This window comes from Microcaecilia unicolor, unplaced genomic scaffold, assembly GCF_901765095.1.
Source record: "Microcaecilia unicolor unplaced genomic scaffold, aMicUni1.1, whole genome shotgun sequence".
Lineage (NCBI taxonomy): Eukaryota > Metazoa > Chordata > Amphibia > Gymnophiona > Siphonopidae > Microcaecilia > Microcaecilia unicolor.
Genome location: NW_021963024.1, coordinates 155028 through 173201, shown reverse-complemented (window position 1 = coordinate 173201; position 18174 = coordinate 155028). Strand labels below are relative to the sequence as shown.

The 18174-nt window shown below is 43.9% G+C and overlaps 1 protein-coding gene across 4 annotated transcripts in view; it reads left to right on the top strand.

Annotated features, from left to right (window-relative positions):
• LOC115458769 (metalloendopeptidase OMA1, mitochondrial-like) overlaps nucleotides 1-18174 on the top strand; it is an 87436-nt gene that overhangs the window by 8219 nt on the left and 61043 nt on the right. For 3 of the 4 annotated variants that reach the window (XM_030188585.1, XM_030188583.1, XM_030188584.1), the window contains exons 2-3: nucleotides 8917-9416; nucleotides 11762-11990. In XM_030188585.1, the coding sequence (XP_030044445.1) occupies nucleotides 9025-9416; nucleotides 11762-11990 (621 nt within the window). In that variant the 5' untranslated portion in view covers nucleotides 8917-9024. The remainder of the gene's footprint in view (nucleotides 1-8916; nucleotides 9417-11761; nucleotides 11991-18174) is intronic. The other variant, XM_030188586.1, reaches the window with a different exon arrangement.

Sequence of the window (18174 nt, the reverse complement as noted above, 5' to 3'; positions counted from 1 at the left end):
TTTCCGGGGTGAATAAGTTGTAGAGGATCCATGTGTACCTTCAAGGGTTTGAACCCATTCTAGACCATCTTCCATTTCAGAGATATACATTTGTTTTCCTTGATATGAGAGTATCAGCCCAAACAGAAAAGACTATCTGTAATTAATATGTTTGTATCTCAGAGATTGTATTAGAGGTCTGAAACTTTTCTTTTGTTGGAGAGTAAATTGAGAATAGTCTGAATAAATTTGCCCTTTGAAATAGTGGAAGCAAGCTATTATAAGTTCCTTGGCCTTTGGAGCAGATGAATCCAGAAACTGGTGGATTGTGCCCATCTACCCAGCAGGTGGAGGTAGAGAATACTGTACTGAAGAAAGTGATATCGGATGGCCAGCCCCTCTGTCAGTCAGTATATCTCTTATCTCCAGCAGGCAGTGGATGGCTTCTCACCAACTCCTGGATTCTTCGCGTTTTGGGGAGTTCCTGGGCTAGACCCAAGCCAGTTGAGCCAAGGGGTGTTTGGCCAAGAGGTGCCATCCTTGCGAGCGTACCTGGTTGAGTCCCTGCCTTACCCCAGGTTCCCTACGTCCCAGATTCACAGATATTGTTTGCTTTCCTTGGCTTTAGCCTTCATCACAATTAAAAAAAAAAAAAAGCTACAGAGTGGGTTTTCTTGCTGTTGAGCCTGGTGAGCCGGTTTGGGCAGCAGGCTCTGACCTGAGGGGACTGCTGCTTGGCAGAGACTTGTTGACCTTCCGCACCTGTGATGAGTGGCTACTTTAAATTCTTAATTACTGTTGTAGTCAGGGGTACAGAGCATGGCTGCGGAGATGGTTGAAATGCTCCCGCTGCGGTAAGAGATGGTCGGCAGCGGGACTCTGTACAGAGGGGTGTTCTGAGGGCCTGGTGGGGGATAGCGTTGCTCTTTCCCCTGACGTACTTGTTCTATGCACTGAGGTGCCAGGCGTGCATGCCACCTTGCTTTCTCCCGCCGACGCGATTCCCTCTGGGCAGCCGTCAGTGGGATAGTTGGACACGGAGCCCTTGTGATCCAGAGCGCTTCCGGACTTTAGCTTTGGCAGTTCCACTTTGGGGGTTCCTTTTTCATCGATGGTCGGAGCTCCGTGTGTTCTTTCGGAGCCTGTGGGCTATGGGGAATGTTTTTTCTCCCAAATTCGTTTTGCTTTAATACCAAGCCCATTTGTTAGAGGGCCTTACCACTGTCTCAGCCAGCTCAGGTAGTTCTGGCCCCATGAGGGACTTGGGTCAGAACCTGTACTCCTCGTCATGGGACCTGGTGCAAAAACAGAGGCGGCTGGCCTCCATTTCTCAGGTGGGGTCGATGGGCCCTGCTTCCCTTTCCCCCTCAATGGTGGCTTTATCTGGGGAGTTTTTGCGTGCTTCTCGGCTGGATGAAATGGAGGAGGGTGAGGTTCTTCAGAAAGAACCTGATGACCCCACAGCTGTGCAAATTTTCCATAGAGAGAAGTTGCCTTCTCTGATTGCTGAGGCTTTGGAAGTGCTGAATATTGCAGATTCAGAGACACAGGCTGCCTCCATGGTGAATATTGAGATGGCGAGCAAAAGGAAACCGTCCAGGGCATTCCCAGTGCATGAAGCCATCCAGAAGCTTATTACAGCTCAGCGGGCCGACCCAGACGCGCGCCAAAATTGAAATTTTTGCAAGGGCCACACGGTAACCAGGTGGTAACTCCAATTTGGCGTGCATAGGCGCCTAGGCAGCTTAGTAAAAGGGCCCCTGAGTGTTGTAGAACAGGTAAAAATGATTCAGTTTTTCACCGTTTCAAAAAAAAATACAAAGACTAGGGGACACTCGATGAAATTACATGGAAATACTTTTAAAACAAATAGGAGGAAATATCTTTTCAGTCAAAGAATAGTTAAGTTCTGGAAGTAACTGCCGGAGGATGTGGTAACAGCGGTTAGTGTATCTGGGTTTAAAAAAGGTTTTGGAGAAGTTCCTGGAGGAAAAGTCCATAGTCTGTTATTGAGATTGATATGGGGGGGGGGGGGGGGGGGGGGAGCTACTGTTTACCCTGGAATTGGTAGCATGGAATGTTGCTACTAATTGGGTTTCTGCCAGGTACTTGTGACCTGGATTGGTCATTGTTGGAAATAGGATACTGGGCTAGATCATTGGTCTGACTCGGTATGAACAAAAAAATAAAATAAAAAGATAGTTTTCTTAGCCTCAGAGACTAAAGTTATTAAGAACAGAACATACTATTTAAAATGTGAAGACTATTTACTATGTGGAGGGGGAGGAGGAGTATGGTGATTAGAGCAGCAGATTTAAAATTAGTATTCAAGTCCTGTTGATACTCCCTGTCACATTTAGAAAGTCAGTTCACTCTCCATTTGCCTCGGGTAGCAACCAAGGGCTAGATTTTCTAATGTGTGATAATAGATTGGTGTGTTATTTAGTTCCCCATTATTGTCATCGATCTATTACTTTAATTGTTTATTGCCCCTAGATTATTAGCTTTTTTTGTGGACATAGCAATACCTACTGTATCCGAATGTAGCATACTGTGAGCTACCAATAAAAAAGATATTTGTAAATCTAAATTTAAAAAAAATAAAGCCCCGCAGTAATGCCGACACAGCCCGTTCACTTTGAATGGACTGTGTCTGCATTACTGCACCGGCTGCTGCTAGCGCAGCTTTTTAAAAGGAGGGGAGGGACCTGTGTCACTCCTGCTACCATCATCTCTGATGTGTAGTTTCAACAGTCGCTGTTTGCTTACTTGCAATAACTGGCTCATTCCATAGTTGCAACAACCGCCGGTACCTACTCAGCTTAAGCAGCCACTTATTTCCTGTACCTGCGATAGCCCTATGTGTAGCTCAGTACTGGTATTTCATAGATATGACAACCATATGTCTTGTATGGTAGCACGATCAGCTGTGCTGCGCCGCTAAAGTAGCTGAATTTCTTCTTTACCTTCAGCAGTCGCCTACATGTGCTAGTGTTCCAAGACGGTTATATAGTGCTGTTCTCGTTTCCAGCTGTGTAACTTGTCTACTCTGTCACCATATATGTCCAACTTCTTCAGTAGCAGGTATTTTTATTTTATTTATTGCATTTGTACCCGACATTTTCCCACCTATTTGCAGGCTCAGTGTGGCTTACATAGTGCCGTCAAGGCGTTTGCCCAGTCGGTTGATAACAGATACAAGGTTGTATAGTGATCGTATGAGGTATAAGTGGAGGGTCGGAAGGGATGAAGATTGCGTGTTGTCCAGTACGATTATAGTCATGCTGTGTTGCTGGGTGAAGAGGTTTACGTGGGGTCGTTGGGGTAGGCCGTTTTGAAGAGTTTGGTTTTTAGTGATTTCCTGAAGTTCAGGTGGTCGTGCATTGTTTTCACAGCTTTTGGGAGGCCATTCCATAGTTTTGCGCTTATGTAGGAGAAGCCAGATGCGTAAGTTGTTTTGTATTTCAGGTAGGTTTAGGTAGGATCTTGACGATTTGACTTTGTTTCCTATTGGCAGATCTATAAGGTCTGTCATGTATCCTGGGACTACGCTGTATATAATTTTGTGGACTAAGGTGCAGATTTTGAAGGTGATCCGTTCTTTGATTGGGAGCCAGTGCAACTTTTCTCCAAGAGGTTTGGCATTTTCGAAGCGTGTTCTGTTGAATATCAGCCTGGCTGCTGTGTTTTGGGCAGTCTGGAGTTGTTTTTTGCAACCCGCGTAGATTCCGTTGCAATAATCTGCATGGCTTAGGACCATTGATTGTATTAGATATCGAAAGGCACCAGCTGCCAGTATAGCACAGTTCCAGCAACTGTCTGTATGGCCCAGTTATGGAAGCTGTGTATATGACACCGTTTCAGACCTGCCTGGGGCATCAAATGTTCCAGGTGTCTATAGTACATTTGGGTGGACATTTATACGGCATACCAGTCAGCAGTTGACTGCGTGTCATTGGCTGTGGTAACCATAAGTAGGGCATCAGTCGGCATCCATGCATATACGTCAGCTATGGCAAATGTATGTTATATTGCATGCAGCATGCAAGTGTATGGTTTCAGAGGCAGTGGCCACCTGTGTGTTGCCAGCAGTGGCGTAGCTACGGGGGGCCTGCCCCCCCAAATTGGCTCAGGGGCCCCCGGTTTGGCTGGCAGGGGTCCCCAACTCCCTTCCAGCTAAGCCATTGGTCCCGCGTTGGTCTCACATTGCCTGGCGCCCTGTCCTGTTTTCAGCACTGTGCACGCTCGTTTTAATGAAACTAAGCATGCTCAGTTGCTTTAAAACGAGCGTGCAAGGCGCTGAAAATAGGGCAGGGCGCCAGGCAATGTGAGACCAGCCCGGGACAAACGCTTTCGCTGGTGGGGGTTGGAGTCCCTCCCGCCAGCTAAGGTACCTTCCAGTGGGGATGGGGGGGAAGGTGGTGGCGGCGGCAGCAGGGTGGCTCCGGGGAGGTGGACCAAAATATGCCCCCCCACCATGGGCTCTGGCCCCCCCCATCCCGTTGAGGTCTGGCTATGTCCCTGGTTGCCAGTTACCACCGAGGGGCATAATCGAACGGCACCAGCCAAATCGATGACCGGCCATCTTCGGGGCCGGCGCCGGCCAAATCGCTCGCCGGGTCTACAGAAGGATCGCTGGGTTTATATATGAGATGGCTGGCTTCGTTTTTCAGCCATAATGGAAACTGGGCCCGGCCATCTCAAACCCGGCGAAATGCAAGGCATTTGGCCGTGGAAGGAGCCAGCATTTGTAGTGCACTGGCCCCCCTCACATGCCAGGACACCAACCGGGCACCCTTGGGGGCACTTAAAAAGATTTAAAAAAAAAAAAAAAAATAGCTTCCAGGTACATAGCACCCTTACCTTGTGTGCTGAGCCCCCGAAATCCTCCCCCCCAAAAACCCACTCGCCACAACTATACACCATTACCATAGCCCTAAGGAGTGAAGGGGGGCACCTACATGTGGGTACAGTGGGTTTTGGGGGGTTTTGGAGGGCTCTACATTAACCACCACAAGTGTAACAGGTAGGGGGGGATGGGCCTGGGTCCACCTGCCTGAAGTGCACAGCACCCACTAAAAACTGCTCCAGGGACCTGCATACTGCTGACATTTCAGGCTGGCATACAGGCTGGCAAAAAAAGTTGTTTTTTTTTTTGGGGTGGGAGGGGGTTGGTGACCACTGGGGGAGTAAGGGGAGGTGATCCCCGCTTCCCTCTGGTGGTCATCTGGTCAGTTGGGGCACTTTTTCCAAACTTGGTCCTAAAAATAAATGGACCAAGTCCGGTCGGCAAAATGCTTGTTCGAACCGGCCTCTTTTTTTTTTCCATTATAAGGCGAAGCCGGCCATCTCGTACCCACGCCCCCGTCCCACCCCTCGTCCCACCTTCACTACCCTACCAACCCGCCCCCTTGAAGTTTGGCCGGTGCCGCGATGAAACAGCAGTTGAAGCCGGCCAAAATCAGCTTTCGATAATACCGATTTGGCCAGGATCAGGAGATCGCCGGCGATCTCCCGATTTGTGTCGGAAGATCGCCGGCGATCCCTTTCGAAAATAAGCCTCACAGCTCCCTCTATCACACTGCCACCTGTATGGCACCAGCCACAGCCGATTATATGACACCAGCTACTGTATGGATACTGCTGCACAACCAGCTCTAACTCCTGCTCTAGTGATGGCCTGGATGTCTCTAGTTTTGGCAGCCGAGTCTATAGCTCTAGTTACTGTGACTACACGTGTAACATTTCTTGATGCATTTACTTAAGGTGAATGACTGTTTCAGTAGACAATCTTCAGTTAAATTAACAGAAGCCTCAACCCTGTTTTCTTCAGTTTGAAATTTTGTTTTGTTTGTTTTTACTGCTGCATCATAGTTATAAATATAGAATGTGAGAACAGATAAAAATTGCAAGACTCATCCTGTTTGCCCAGTTTTCATCCTTTTGCAGTTGGCCCCAGTTCGTTGGTTTTCCCTTTTTGGTGCAAAGGATCTTCTGTGCGTATTCGGGGCTTTTCTGGATTTAGTTACTGTTTTTATCTCTGCTATCCTCTCTGGAAGGCTGTCTTCAGGCATCTCCTAGCTCTTCTACATGAAGAATTTCTTAACGTATTTAGGCTGACCAGATCTCTATCCGCTGGCATACTTGTTCCTATGAACTGGGTATGCAACCTGCTCTGGTGGGGTCTTAGGCAATCCTTATCCCCCTCTCTTCCTCTGTGGTATACATATTTAGGTCCTCGAGCCTTGATACTCCGTAGGTACAGGTATTCCAGTTTATTTGCTCTCTGTGTGTATTTTAGATCTATGTTCTACTGCTTCTACCATATCTGTCCAAATTTTTTCTTTTAATAGTAAAAAGATGAGTTTTCATAATCAAGGGCAACAGTATATATCACCAGATCTTCCCGGTAATAAAACATACATATTTTTGGAACTCCTTCCTGCAGAATTCAGTGCAAATGCTGATTGAAAACTGTTTTTGTTTTTATTTTTAAATAATTTATTTATTGTGTGGCTATTTTTGTTTTGCTTGTGAGATGTGTTAAAAAGATCTATTTAAACTGTATGGTGCATTCTACAATTGCTACTGTTTTGTGCAATCTATATCATCATCATCTACTATAATAAAACTCACCCTCAACGTTCTGAGGACGCTGACGTCAGTGAAGCCAAGCCACTGACTTCAGTTCCTTCAGGTTCGAAGGTTCGTGGTGGTGAAGCCACCGGGCCCCGCCCTCGCGTCAAACGTCATGACATCGAGGGCGGAGCAAACGTTGAGGGTGAGTTTTATTGCTGTACCTGTGCTCCGCCCTCGCGTCAAAACGCAATGACGTCGAGGGCGGCCCAGGAAAATCGACACCCACACAGAGTTACAACGCTAGCAACAGCGGCGGTGCACGAACCAGCTACAACCGCAACGAGCCACGGGGCAGCCCAGGAAAATCGCCACTGTTCTCCGTATGTGAGTCACCCCCCCCCCCCCCCCCAATAAAAAAGCTAGCGCCCATTTCATTGCTCTGAGAAACGGGCCTTCTTTCCTAGTTATAAATAAAATGCAAAACCTTAAAACTTGACTGCTTTTTTGGAGAATTCAATTGAAACTATTACCGAAAGGACTACAATGATTGTTTCCTTTGCACTAGAACCTGATCGGAACAGTATATTTCGTTTGTATTTTCGCCACCTAAATACTGAGTTCCTGGGTTCCAAAATACAGATTTTTCCGGACATCTCTCTATATAAAACGCACCTCCAACGTTCTAATGAAGCCTCATTTACCCAACATTCTAAAAGTGAAGGGGGTGAGATCGCTTTGTGTCTGCCCCGCCCACGCGTCAAACGTGAGGACGTCGAGGGCGGAGCAATGACACTCAACCAATCGCATCGCTCCGTCCTCAATGTCATCAAGTTGGACGCGAGGGACGAGCACACATCGAACACACACGTTGCTAGGGACTTTTGGAGGCTTCAAAACAAGTACGCACCTCCCCCTCGCCACCCCCCCCCCCCAAGGTCGCCTATTCAGTTCGACTCTTCCACTCTCCAAACACCCGCGAGCGAGGTCGCTGCTTCCCCCATTCCCCCCCCCCCCCCCACAGGTCGCATCTTTCAAACACAACCCCCCCCCCCGAATTCGCAGCTTCTTCTCTCAAGCCCACCCTCCCCCGAGGTTGCCGTTTCACATATCCACCCTCCCCCCTCAATGATCGCCGCTAATCTTAATAAAAAAAAAACAAAAAACACAGCCTTCAGCCATTGCCTGTCTGCGCTGCAGCCACTCATCTCTCACTGGCCCGGGAGCACAGGAACACGAACTTCAAAACAACTTCCTGGTACCTGCGCTCCTACGAGACAGAAAGAGGAGAGAGGAGCAGCACCACAGCAAACAAATCAATGCATGAATGCTGCATGCACTGCCAGGGAGGCAGTACAGAAAAGAGGGAGGGGGGCTTGGGGGAGGGACAGCAGACTGGAATGTCGACGGTGAACACAGGGGGAGGACGAGGAGCACAGAACGGGAAGGGGAATGCGCCACCTGCTTAAAACACTTACACACACACACACACACACACACTCACTCTCTCTCTGAGGGGGGGGGAGGGTGGCCTGGAACTTGGAGGGTGACTGGGGCGGTGAGAGGAGGGGAAAGAACAGCGGCAGGGTAGGGGGAGGGGAATGCACCACCTGCTTAAAAACACTCACACATACACAGAAACACACACACTCTTTCAAACGCACACACTCTCTCCCTCAATCACTCACACACGAAGTCTACATATATCAAACGCACACTCACATTCTTACACACACACTCATTCTCACGCACACAGCCTCACTCTGTCACACACACTCGCACATTCACTCAGTCTCTCTCACACCACACTCTCACGATGAAAACCATGCTAGCGCCCGTTTCATTGGTCTCAGAAACGGGCCTTTTTTACTAGTTTCTAAAGAAACTCAGAGAAGGAGAAAGGAATTCCTAATGTTAAAGGAGAGAGAGATGCTCGACTAGGAGCAACTTTTCTCCTTAGATTCCCATGCAAATGTGTGATTTCTTTGAATTCATTGAACTATATATTTTTGGACCCAAAGAACTTAGTTGAATTTATTTCTAGTAAAGAACAAGGTTGATCCACTCGGTGGCTTACGCTGTGTCGAATTGTGCATGATTTGATTCTCCTTCCACTCGACTGCATAACAAGTTTTTAAATTTCCTTTGTATTATATATTCCTTGTTCTTGGATCCAAGAAATTGTGGGCAAATACTGGAATTTAAAGTTGACAATTACATATAGCTATTCCTATTGTTATTTTCTAAATTGCATAAATGTATATTGAAAATCATAAATAAATAATTAAAAAAAAAATGCAAAACCTTTGCTTGCTTTAGGCATTTCTTCTTTAAATTTACAATAATCTATTTATGTTCCAGGGTGAGCTAGTGAAAGAGGAAATAAGAAGCTTCTGCAGTCTTCAGATTGCTGGAGGGAAATGCAGAGACAACTGCACTTGTTCTGTGGCTTCCAGGGACGGTCCAGAAATGCCAAGTTACTGCTCAGAAATGAAACACCAACAATTGAATATAAGCAGCAAACGTAAAGACTGTTTCAGGGCTACAGGCTATGACGTTCATAGGTATTTTGTCAATGACAATCACAAATTACTTTTAAGTCACCAGAATCGAGACGTACAAAGAAACGTGCAATGTTGCATGAGAAGCCACGTTTTTCTGTCATCTGTGCCTTTTGCCAGGGGACGTACGTTACAAGGGACTTTTTATCCACTCTCCGCCCCACGTTGCTTTCCTGCAGAATATTCTCTCCAGAAAACCAGGCACTTCCGCACTTCACCGGTACTGAACATTCTGCTGCCCCCACATGTGTGGCTACTGCTTAAACCAGCACAGAAACTTTTTGCCATTGTTCTCGGCAGGTGAAAAATTTTTTTTCTTTATTGTCATAGTTCCTAAACCTGGTGGTGAAAGATGGAAAAAAAATGATTTATATTTTTGAGTGGGATCATCACCTTTGGTTTCTTTTTCAGCTTTGTAATAAAAGAGGGGCATTTTCGATATGTTTAAATCTGATTTTGGACGTCTTGCTGAAAATGTTCAAAAATCAAATTGTGAACATATCAGTTTTCGAACCAGAAAAATGTCTTTTTATCTTTTTGTTTTGAAAATGGCCACTTGCTAGACATTTTTGTGCTCAGTGCTTCTATCTTTTTGGACCATTTTTGAGGAGCTGCAGTGGGAATTGAACCCAGCTGTACTATGGGGAGGTGAATACAGAAGCATTCCTTGGAACTTCGGTTTTATAACTGTTTAAGGCAAATGCACGGTGTGTAGATTTAAGTTTAGGGCATTTTCATTCCAATTCATAGATCAAAGGAAAAGGGAAGGTCAAATGAGCGTTTGACATCTAACCATTGTGAGTGATATCTACCCTTAGGGTCCCAGTGATATCCCTGTTGTAAGATTAAAGCAGGCTAACAAAATCTGGCACGTTTATTTATGAAATGTTGTATACCCTCTTGGAACCAACAAAGATCCATTCAAGATGGTGTGCATTAAGGCTGCACTCTCTCTTTTGAATGCTACAGAGAGAGGTCTCGGACAGGTGAGAAGCAGCATGTTTTCACTGCAGCATTAAAGGAAAGTTGGGAGGGGAGCAAAAGTCTGGTAGTGAGAGAAGATTGGGGGGGGGGGAGGAATTGCCAAAGAAGTGCGGGGAGAGGGATGAGAATAGGGAAGAAATAGTACTTCTGGAAGGAAGGAAAGGGACGAGAGGAGAAGAGGAGATGGAACTAGATAGATATCAGAAGGAGGAAGAAAGATGGGAAAAAGCTGAACGTGAAAGTTGGCTATAGGGAAGGACTTGAAGGAGGAGATTAAAATTAGTGCATAAACAGGAGGCCCTGGAAACAGTTCAGAACTGTGCTGGGAGCAGAGGGAAACAGAACTAGAGGCAGGGAACAAGATGTTTGGAAAAATAAAATCACCAGACAACAAAGGTAAGAAAAATGATTTTATGTTCAGTTTAGTAATTGAAATATTCAGTTTTGAGTATTTACATCTACTGTCTATATTTTGCACTGTACAGGAGGAAATGTGAGGGGGGGGGGGGGGCGTATTATACGATTAAAAATTTAAATTGATGTACAGCCCTAATAAAAAAATAAATCACCACAAGTGATAACATAAAAAGTAATAACATTTCAAACATTTGTAAACAAAATAAATGTTTCATATCTTTCTGAAAATAATGACCCCCTTTTCCTTTAGTGCTTTAAGGGGCCCTTTTACAAAGCAGCGGTAGAGCTACCGCCGCTTTGTCATTCGCCAGTCTGGCACTACCTCCTCCTCCAGTGCGTGCCATTTTTTCTTTACAGACAGGTTAGCGCAGTGGCCCCTTCCGCCTCTTAAACTCACTTTAGGTGTAAAAGAATAAGACCGATGTATGCTGGCATTTCCATTTTCTTTTGGACATGCGCACAAATAAGCATTCAGCATGCTTCACCCCTCCCCACCCCCAACACACACACATTTAACTGCAAGTTTTCCATACATAAAATTTGAATATATTTACCTTGCTGTATGGTGCTGTATTATACTCACAGTAGAAGCCTTGTGCCTAGACTTCCACATGTGCTACCATGAGCCTTTCTGCATCAACCTCGTAGGAAGGTCACACCGAAAGAAATGCTAGTTAAAGTCCAAAGTTCTATGAAAACAAATTGGAATAGCTTGGTGAAATTTTAAACCTCTTTGCTCTCCTCTGTCCCGTGTTCACATGCACCCAGATGTGAAGAGCTTATGGGGCCATCACAGGCTTGACACTTTCCATGGCAGGCTCTAACTGGGGTGAGGTTGCTAGTGCCACCCCAAGTCAATGAAGGGTTAATTGGTTTGCCCAAGACCACAAGGAGCTGCCATGGAATTTGAACCTGGGTTTTCCTGTTCCCAGCCTGCTCCTAGAACAGGGGTGGGCAACCTCGGTACTCGAAGGCTGCAACCCAGTTGTTTTTTTTCAGGATTTCCCCCAATGATTATGCATGAGCTGTATTTGCATGCACCGCTATCTATTATATGGAACTAGATCTCATGCATATTCATTAGGGAAATCCTGAAAAATGTGATCGGGTTGTGGCATTCAAGGACGGAGGGTGCCAGCCCCTGTGTTATAACCATAGGCAGCTACTCCATAGTTCTGAATAATTGAAAAAAAATGTGATATTATTACTTGAAATTGGAATTGCTTTGTTGTTTCTGCTTGCAGGAGAATTAGAAAGTGGTGGAAAGCTCTTCCTTCAAACAAGCGGACGCTATTCACAGAATATCTGAGAAGCAACAAATGGAAGCTGTTTGCAGGCCTGAGTGGACTAGGGATTATATTTATTTTGTTTTATTTCACTCACTTGGAAGAGAGCCCAGTCACTGGCCGCAGCCGGCTGCTGCTCTTCAGGAAAGAGCATTACGATGTTCTTACACAGCTGGAGTATGAAGGTGTAAGTAATGGATATAAATTCAAAGGTGACCAAACAGGGAAGAGGGAAACGTTTCATACTGTCATGTATTAGGGGCTTTTGAAATAGTTGTAGATTGATAATCTATCAATTTTGAATTTGATATTTTGCTAAAGAGTTTCTCCCCCCCCCCCCCCCCCCCCACACACACACACAGCTTGTGCAAGACAAAAATTAGGCACATGGCATGAATTGAGTGCATTAACCCGATGAGCCTTTTTTCTTTTGAGCGTGCAATAGTTAATTGTGGAATTTGGAAAGAATTATACGAAAGGGGTGGAGGATGTCTGTCAATCCGTTTGGTGGCAAAATAGCCCTCTTGAAAATTTTACAGAATGGGATGAAACTTGGCATATGGAAAAACCTGATTAAAAATGCACAAGGTTGCCCCCCCCCCCCCCCAAAAAAAAAAAAAAAAAAAAGATCCAATAGATTTGTAAGGGAGAAGGAGTTCCAAGTTTGGGAAGCTCGGTCATAAACTTTTACAGAAAAAGAAAACCTTAATGTGACTGGGAGAGGAAAGAAATTTACTATATTTGTGCAAGACTGCTGAAAGGTTAGAAGGAAAAATTTGCCTTTTTGCAGATGACACAAAAATAGCCACTCAATTGGATACCCTGGAGGGAGTAGAAACCATTAGAACGGATCTCTAAATGCCAGAAGAATGGCCAAGGGTCTGCAGTTGAAATTCAATGCCAAGAAGTGCAGAGTGATGCACTTGGGGTGCAGAAATACAAGAGAGATGAACTGGATAGGAGGGGAGAGATTGGTAAGCTCGGCTCAGGAGAGAGGGGCCTTGGGGGGGGTGATGGTGTCTGAAGATCTCAAGGAGACGAAACATGGCGAAAAGGCAGTGGCCGCGGCCAGAAGGATGCTAAGCTGTGTAGAGAGGGGTATAACCAGCAGACAAAAAAGAGGTGTTCATGCCTCTGTACAAGTCGTTGGTGAGGCCCTACTTGGGAGTATTATCTTCAATTTTGGAGGCCTTATCTTGCCAAGGATGTTAAAACTTGAAGCAGTTCAGAGAAAAGCGATGAAATTAGTAGGGGGTTTATGTAGCAAGACATACATGGAGAGACTTGCTGATATAAACATGTATACCCTGGAGGAAAGGAGATACAGACGTTCAAATATGTGAAAGGTATTAATCCGTAAACAAACCATTTCCAGAGACAAGGAAGATGGTAGAACTAGAGGGCATGAATAGAAGTTGAAAGGGGGCAGACTCAGGAATAATGTCAGGAAGTATTTATTCACTGAGAGGGTGTTAGATACCTGGAATGTCCTTCCGCTGGAGATGGTAGAGATGAAAACTGTAACGGAATTCAAAAATGTGTGGGACAAACACAAAGGAATCCTATTTAGAATGATCAGATCCAAAGAAGCTTAGGAGACATTAGGTAGGAAAGCTGGTGCTGGCCAGACTTCTGTGGTCTGTGCCTTGATTGAGACTGACTTGGAGTGGATCTTTTCAGGGGTTTTGACAACAATTTCAGAAATTTTAAACAAGACCAGTGCCAAGCAGACCTCTATGGTCTATGCCCTAAAAAGGCAAGGATAAATGAAGATCAGGTATACTTATGATGTATCACTTCATATCATATGTAACGAGTTTATCCTTTTGGGCAGACTGGATGAACCACACAGGTCTTTATCTGCCGCCATCTACTATGTTACTATGAAAGGGGAGAAGCATTTTGAAAGGAGCAATTTCCTAACTTTTTTCGTTGTGTCAGTGTATGTATGCTGCAGAAGCTGGAATTGCTTTTTCCATAGTAATACATTGGGCCCTTTTTTTTTGGGGGGGGGGGGTGCTTTATGTGTCCCATTTCAATGGATCTCATCACTATTGTGACAGCTAAAATATCATTTCTTCCCAACTTTCCATTGGGTTGGAATAACAAAAAGACTTACGTGGCCGACATTAACACATAGCAAAGGATAATAGGTGACAATGTATGGGACTAATTTATTTTAAACCTCAGTATAACTTGGAAACATTATGAAAGTCAGACTTAGCCTTTGTTTCCAAGCGGTCTTAAAAGTATTGTTGAGAAATGAGCATACGTTGATCAAACAAAACTATACAAAGCTAAAGTCTTTGCAGAATAAATTGAGTGCTTTACATGGTCAAAAGGCAGGGTTGCAGAATTCTTCTTTCTGTGCTGCAATATCTTACATGATCAGCCTGAAAAGGCCCATGATTGACTCTGCTCAGTGCCTGCACTCCCTACTTCAGTGAACAGCTGACTGCTGTCAGTGGTTGGGAGCAGCCAGATAGGACAGTTCAAAATTGCTGAGATCAGCAGAGCAGCACTTAAGAATCAGTCAGTGCTTGTGAAAGGATTACAGTCTACATAGAATAAAAAGTGTGTTTAGAGTGTTCCATGTTCATTTTCCCTTATGAAGGATAAGAAGATAAGAATCCAGAAACAACAAGTGAAGATTAATTTGAAAATAAAAATGGCCAGTAAATAGTTATTTTCTTGTTTCTCCCTGTGGGTATTATTTTAGAAAAACTCTTCCTGCAACTTTTATGCCATGAGCAGATGCATTTCAACTGAAGCTCAACACAGAAAAAACACAATGTCTTATTCTTTCATCACAATATAGCAAGATCAAACACACCACTATAAATACCCCAGACTACACGGTACCTGTCTCGGACAGCCTGAAACTTTTGGGAGTTACAATTGACCAAAATCTCACACTAGAAAATCACGCAAAAAATGTAACAAAGGAAATGTACCACGCAATGTGGAAACTCAAGAGAGTAAAACCTTTCTTCCCAAGGGAAATATTCCACAGCCTGGTACAATCAATGGTGTTAAGCCACTTGGATTACTGTAATGCCATTTACGCCGGATGCAAAGAACAAGTTATTAAGAAACTCCAAACTGCCCAAAGCACTGCAGCCAGACTCATATTCGGAAAAGCGAAATACGAAAGTGCCAAACCCCTTAGAGAAAAACTACACTGGCTCCCACTAAAAGAACGAATTACGTTCAAAGTCTGTACCCTGGTTCATAAAAATCATTCATGGCGAGGCCCCGGTATATATGTCAGACCTCATAGACTTACCAACCAGGAACATAAAAAGGTCAACACGCACATTCTTGAACCTCAATTACCCTGGTTGCAAAGGACTTAAATATAAATCAATATATGCATCTAGCTTCTCCTACATCAGCACGCAACTATGGAATGCACTTCCAAATGCCATAAAAACAATGCACGACCTGGCAGCCTTCCGGAAATTACTAAAGACCAACCTGTTCGAAAAGACATACCATAGTGATCCTTCATAAATGACCTGATATCAAAACTCTACCAGAACTAGACAATATCGTACTCTTTATTCCTGTTTGCTTCAATTAATTTGTCACTAATGAACGTTAATGCATTACCCCCTTATCTCTCATGCCTGAAACGAACTGTTTATCTAACTTACTTTACAATTTATTTCAACATTTATGTACTTTAAATGTAATACTACTATGTATTTCTCATTCCGGAAATGGCGATCGCCATTACGGCATTATGTAAGCCACATTGAGCCTGCAAAAAGGTGGGATAATGTGGGATACAAATACAACAAATAAATAAATGGATAAAAAAGGTATTGGGGGGTGGGAAGATAAGATTACGAGCACCTGCCTCTACTGCTTCCACTGTTTCTGAATGCATCAAGTTTGCACAGCTGGTTAAGAGCAGGACAACATTGATTGTGCATTAGATTTTCATAAAAATGTGGGGAGCTGGTTCATAATTAGACCTGTTCTTGCAGTCTCCTTGCAAGGTGCCAAGGTAATTTTATTTGGAAAAGTGAATTAAAAGCTTTAAAATTAAATATAGATTGTGTTGGTAGTTGGAATTGCTTGCCCGCCTCTTGAAATTTTAGTGGGTGTAGTTCATCCCCTTTTGTCTTCAATGCAATCAAATGTTGCCCTTGAAACCCAGTTAAATATATTGTGAACCTGTTAAAGAGAAAATCATTAATAATCCTTAATAATACGTAAGTACTGTATATTATTTAGGGTGTATTTGTCCCTTCCAGTACTGTGGACCAGCCACTAGTATCTAGGAATGAACAAAGCACCCAAGGCTGCTTCTGTATATTTGTCCTCGTTTATCTAGACTCCTGAATCCCCAGAGCAGTGCACTCACTCTGAATAATTCTAGAGGCAATAATCAGAAGACATACAGTGGATATGAGAAATTAGCTTTTTATTTATACTCACCACAATCAAATACAACAGGATCAATGTTAGTACAAGCCAGGTACATTTCTCAGGGGAGATCAGCAAGCGAATCAAACTTGTGTCTCACAAATACTGGACTCTCCCTCTGAACAGTTTTTCGGCTGCCAGTTTTATACCCTTTTCTACTAATCACATTAATGGCAGTTTCGCGTTATCATCAGTATTTATATTTTGAAATCATTACTTTCGACCACAATGACTTCTTAACTTTCCACTTTTGATCAGCCCTCATTATAGTTCTGTTTTCTTGCACCTGGCTACCAGTAAATTTATCTATTACGGGATATCTGTTGACCACAAGTTCTCGTTATGCCACTGACCAGCTGGCATTTTTGCCTCAGCTGTGGCAATCTTGTTTCCATGCCAAGTTTCACTTACCTTTCAGCCTGTCACAATAACTTTGTTGCTGAATTCAGTGAATCTTGGGTCAGAGATGTCTTATGATTTCTTCGAGGCCTAGCTAGCTGCTGCAAGCCACTTGACCTGTATTTCACTGAAGGCTGAAGGCAAATGGTGACCATATTCTACAGTACATAAGTATTGCCATACTGGGAAAGACCAAATGTCCATCAAGCCCAGCATCCTGTTTCCAACAGTGGCCAATCCAGGTCACAAATACCTAGCAAGATCCCAAAAAAGTACAAAACAATTTATACTGCTTATCCCAGAAATAGTGGATTTTCCCCAAGTCCATTTAATAACGGTCTATGGACTTTTCCTTTAGGAAGCCGTCCAAACCTTTTTTAAACTCCGCTAAGCTAACCGCCTTTACCACATTCTCTGGCAACGAATTCCAGAGTTTAATTACACATTGAGTGAAGAAATATTTTCTCCGATTCGTTTTAAATTTACTACATTGTAGCTTCATCGCATGCCCCCTAGTCCTAGTATTTTTGGAAAGCGTAAACAGACACTTCACATCTACCCATTCAACTCCATTCATTATTTTATAGACCTCTATCATATCTCCCCTCAGCTGCCTTTTCTCCAAGCTGAAGGCTACATACCAATCAAGATGGTATACAAGTAAAACCACAATTAAAAAGCTAAGAACAGAACAGAAAAAGAGAAAATCAAGGGAAAGAAGAGACACCAAACCTGTCCTAAATTGCAACAGTGAAGTTTATTCCATTCCACTACAGCCCCCCCCCCCCCCCCCCCCCCGAAAACTTTTTTTTTCTTCTACTGTTCTTTATCTCATTACTTTTTTTTACTGGGATACACTAAAAGATTTGTATGGGAAGACCGAAGGGGGCATCCTGGAACATACCACAACCACAACATTTTAGGGTCTTCATTATTTAGATGTTTAAACATCATCAATTTAAATATACTCCCATTTCCTTACAGGCAGCCAGTGTGAACAATTTAGCAAGATTTAGCACTGTAGTCTCCAGCATCTTGAGGAGAAATCTTGCCAATATATGTTGTGCAACATGAAGTCTCCTCAGTTCCCTACTCGGAAGACCAACCCATAACACATTATAATAGTCTAGCATACTTCCCGCTACTTATTGCACAGCTGAATGGAATGTGCCATCCTACAAATAAGCATCCACTCATCGGTCTTTCACTATCAAAACGACACATAAGTATACTATCTTATTGATGTTTACGTTTCAAGTCATTATAAACTCAGTTCGGCAAGGAAGGTATGTTATCCAACACATGTTGTGTTTCGCCCCATGGCTTTATCAAGGATCTGCCCCTGCGAGAAAAAAACAATATTAGATGGTACAATAACAAAAACGTCTCAAGCTAAAATATAATAGAACTTTTAAATACCTTATGCTACGCACATCTCTAGCCACAGCCTTTTCATGACCAAGATGGCGGCGGTGTCTAAAACGCCTCCTAATATACCCCCTCAAATACCTGACCTCCCAACAGCCAGTCACAGAGTG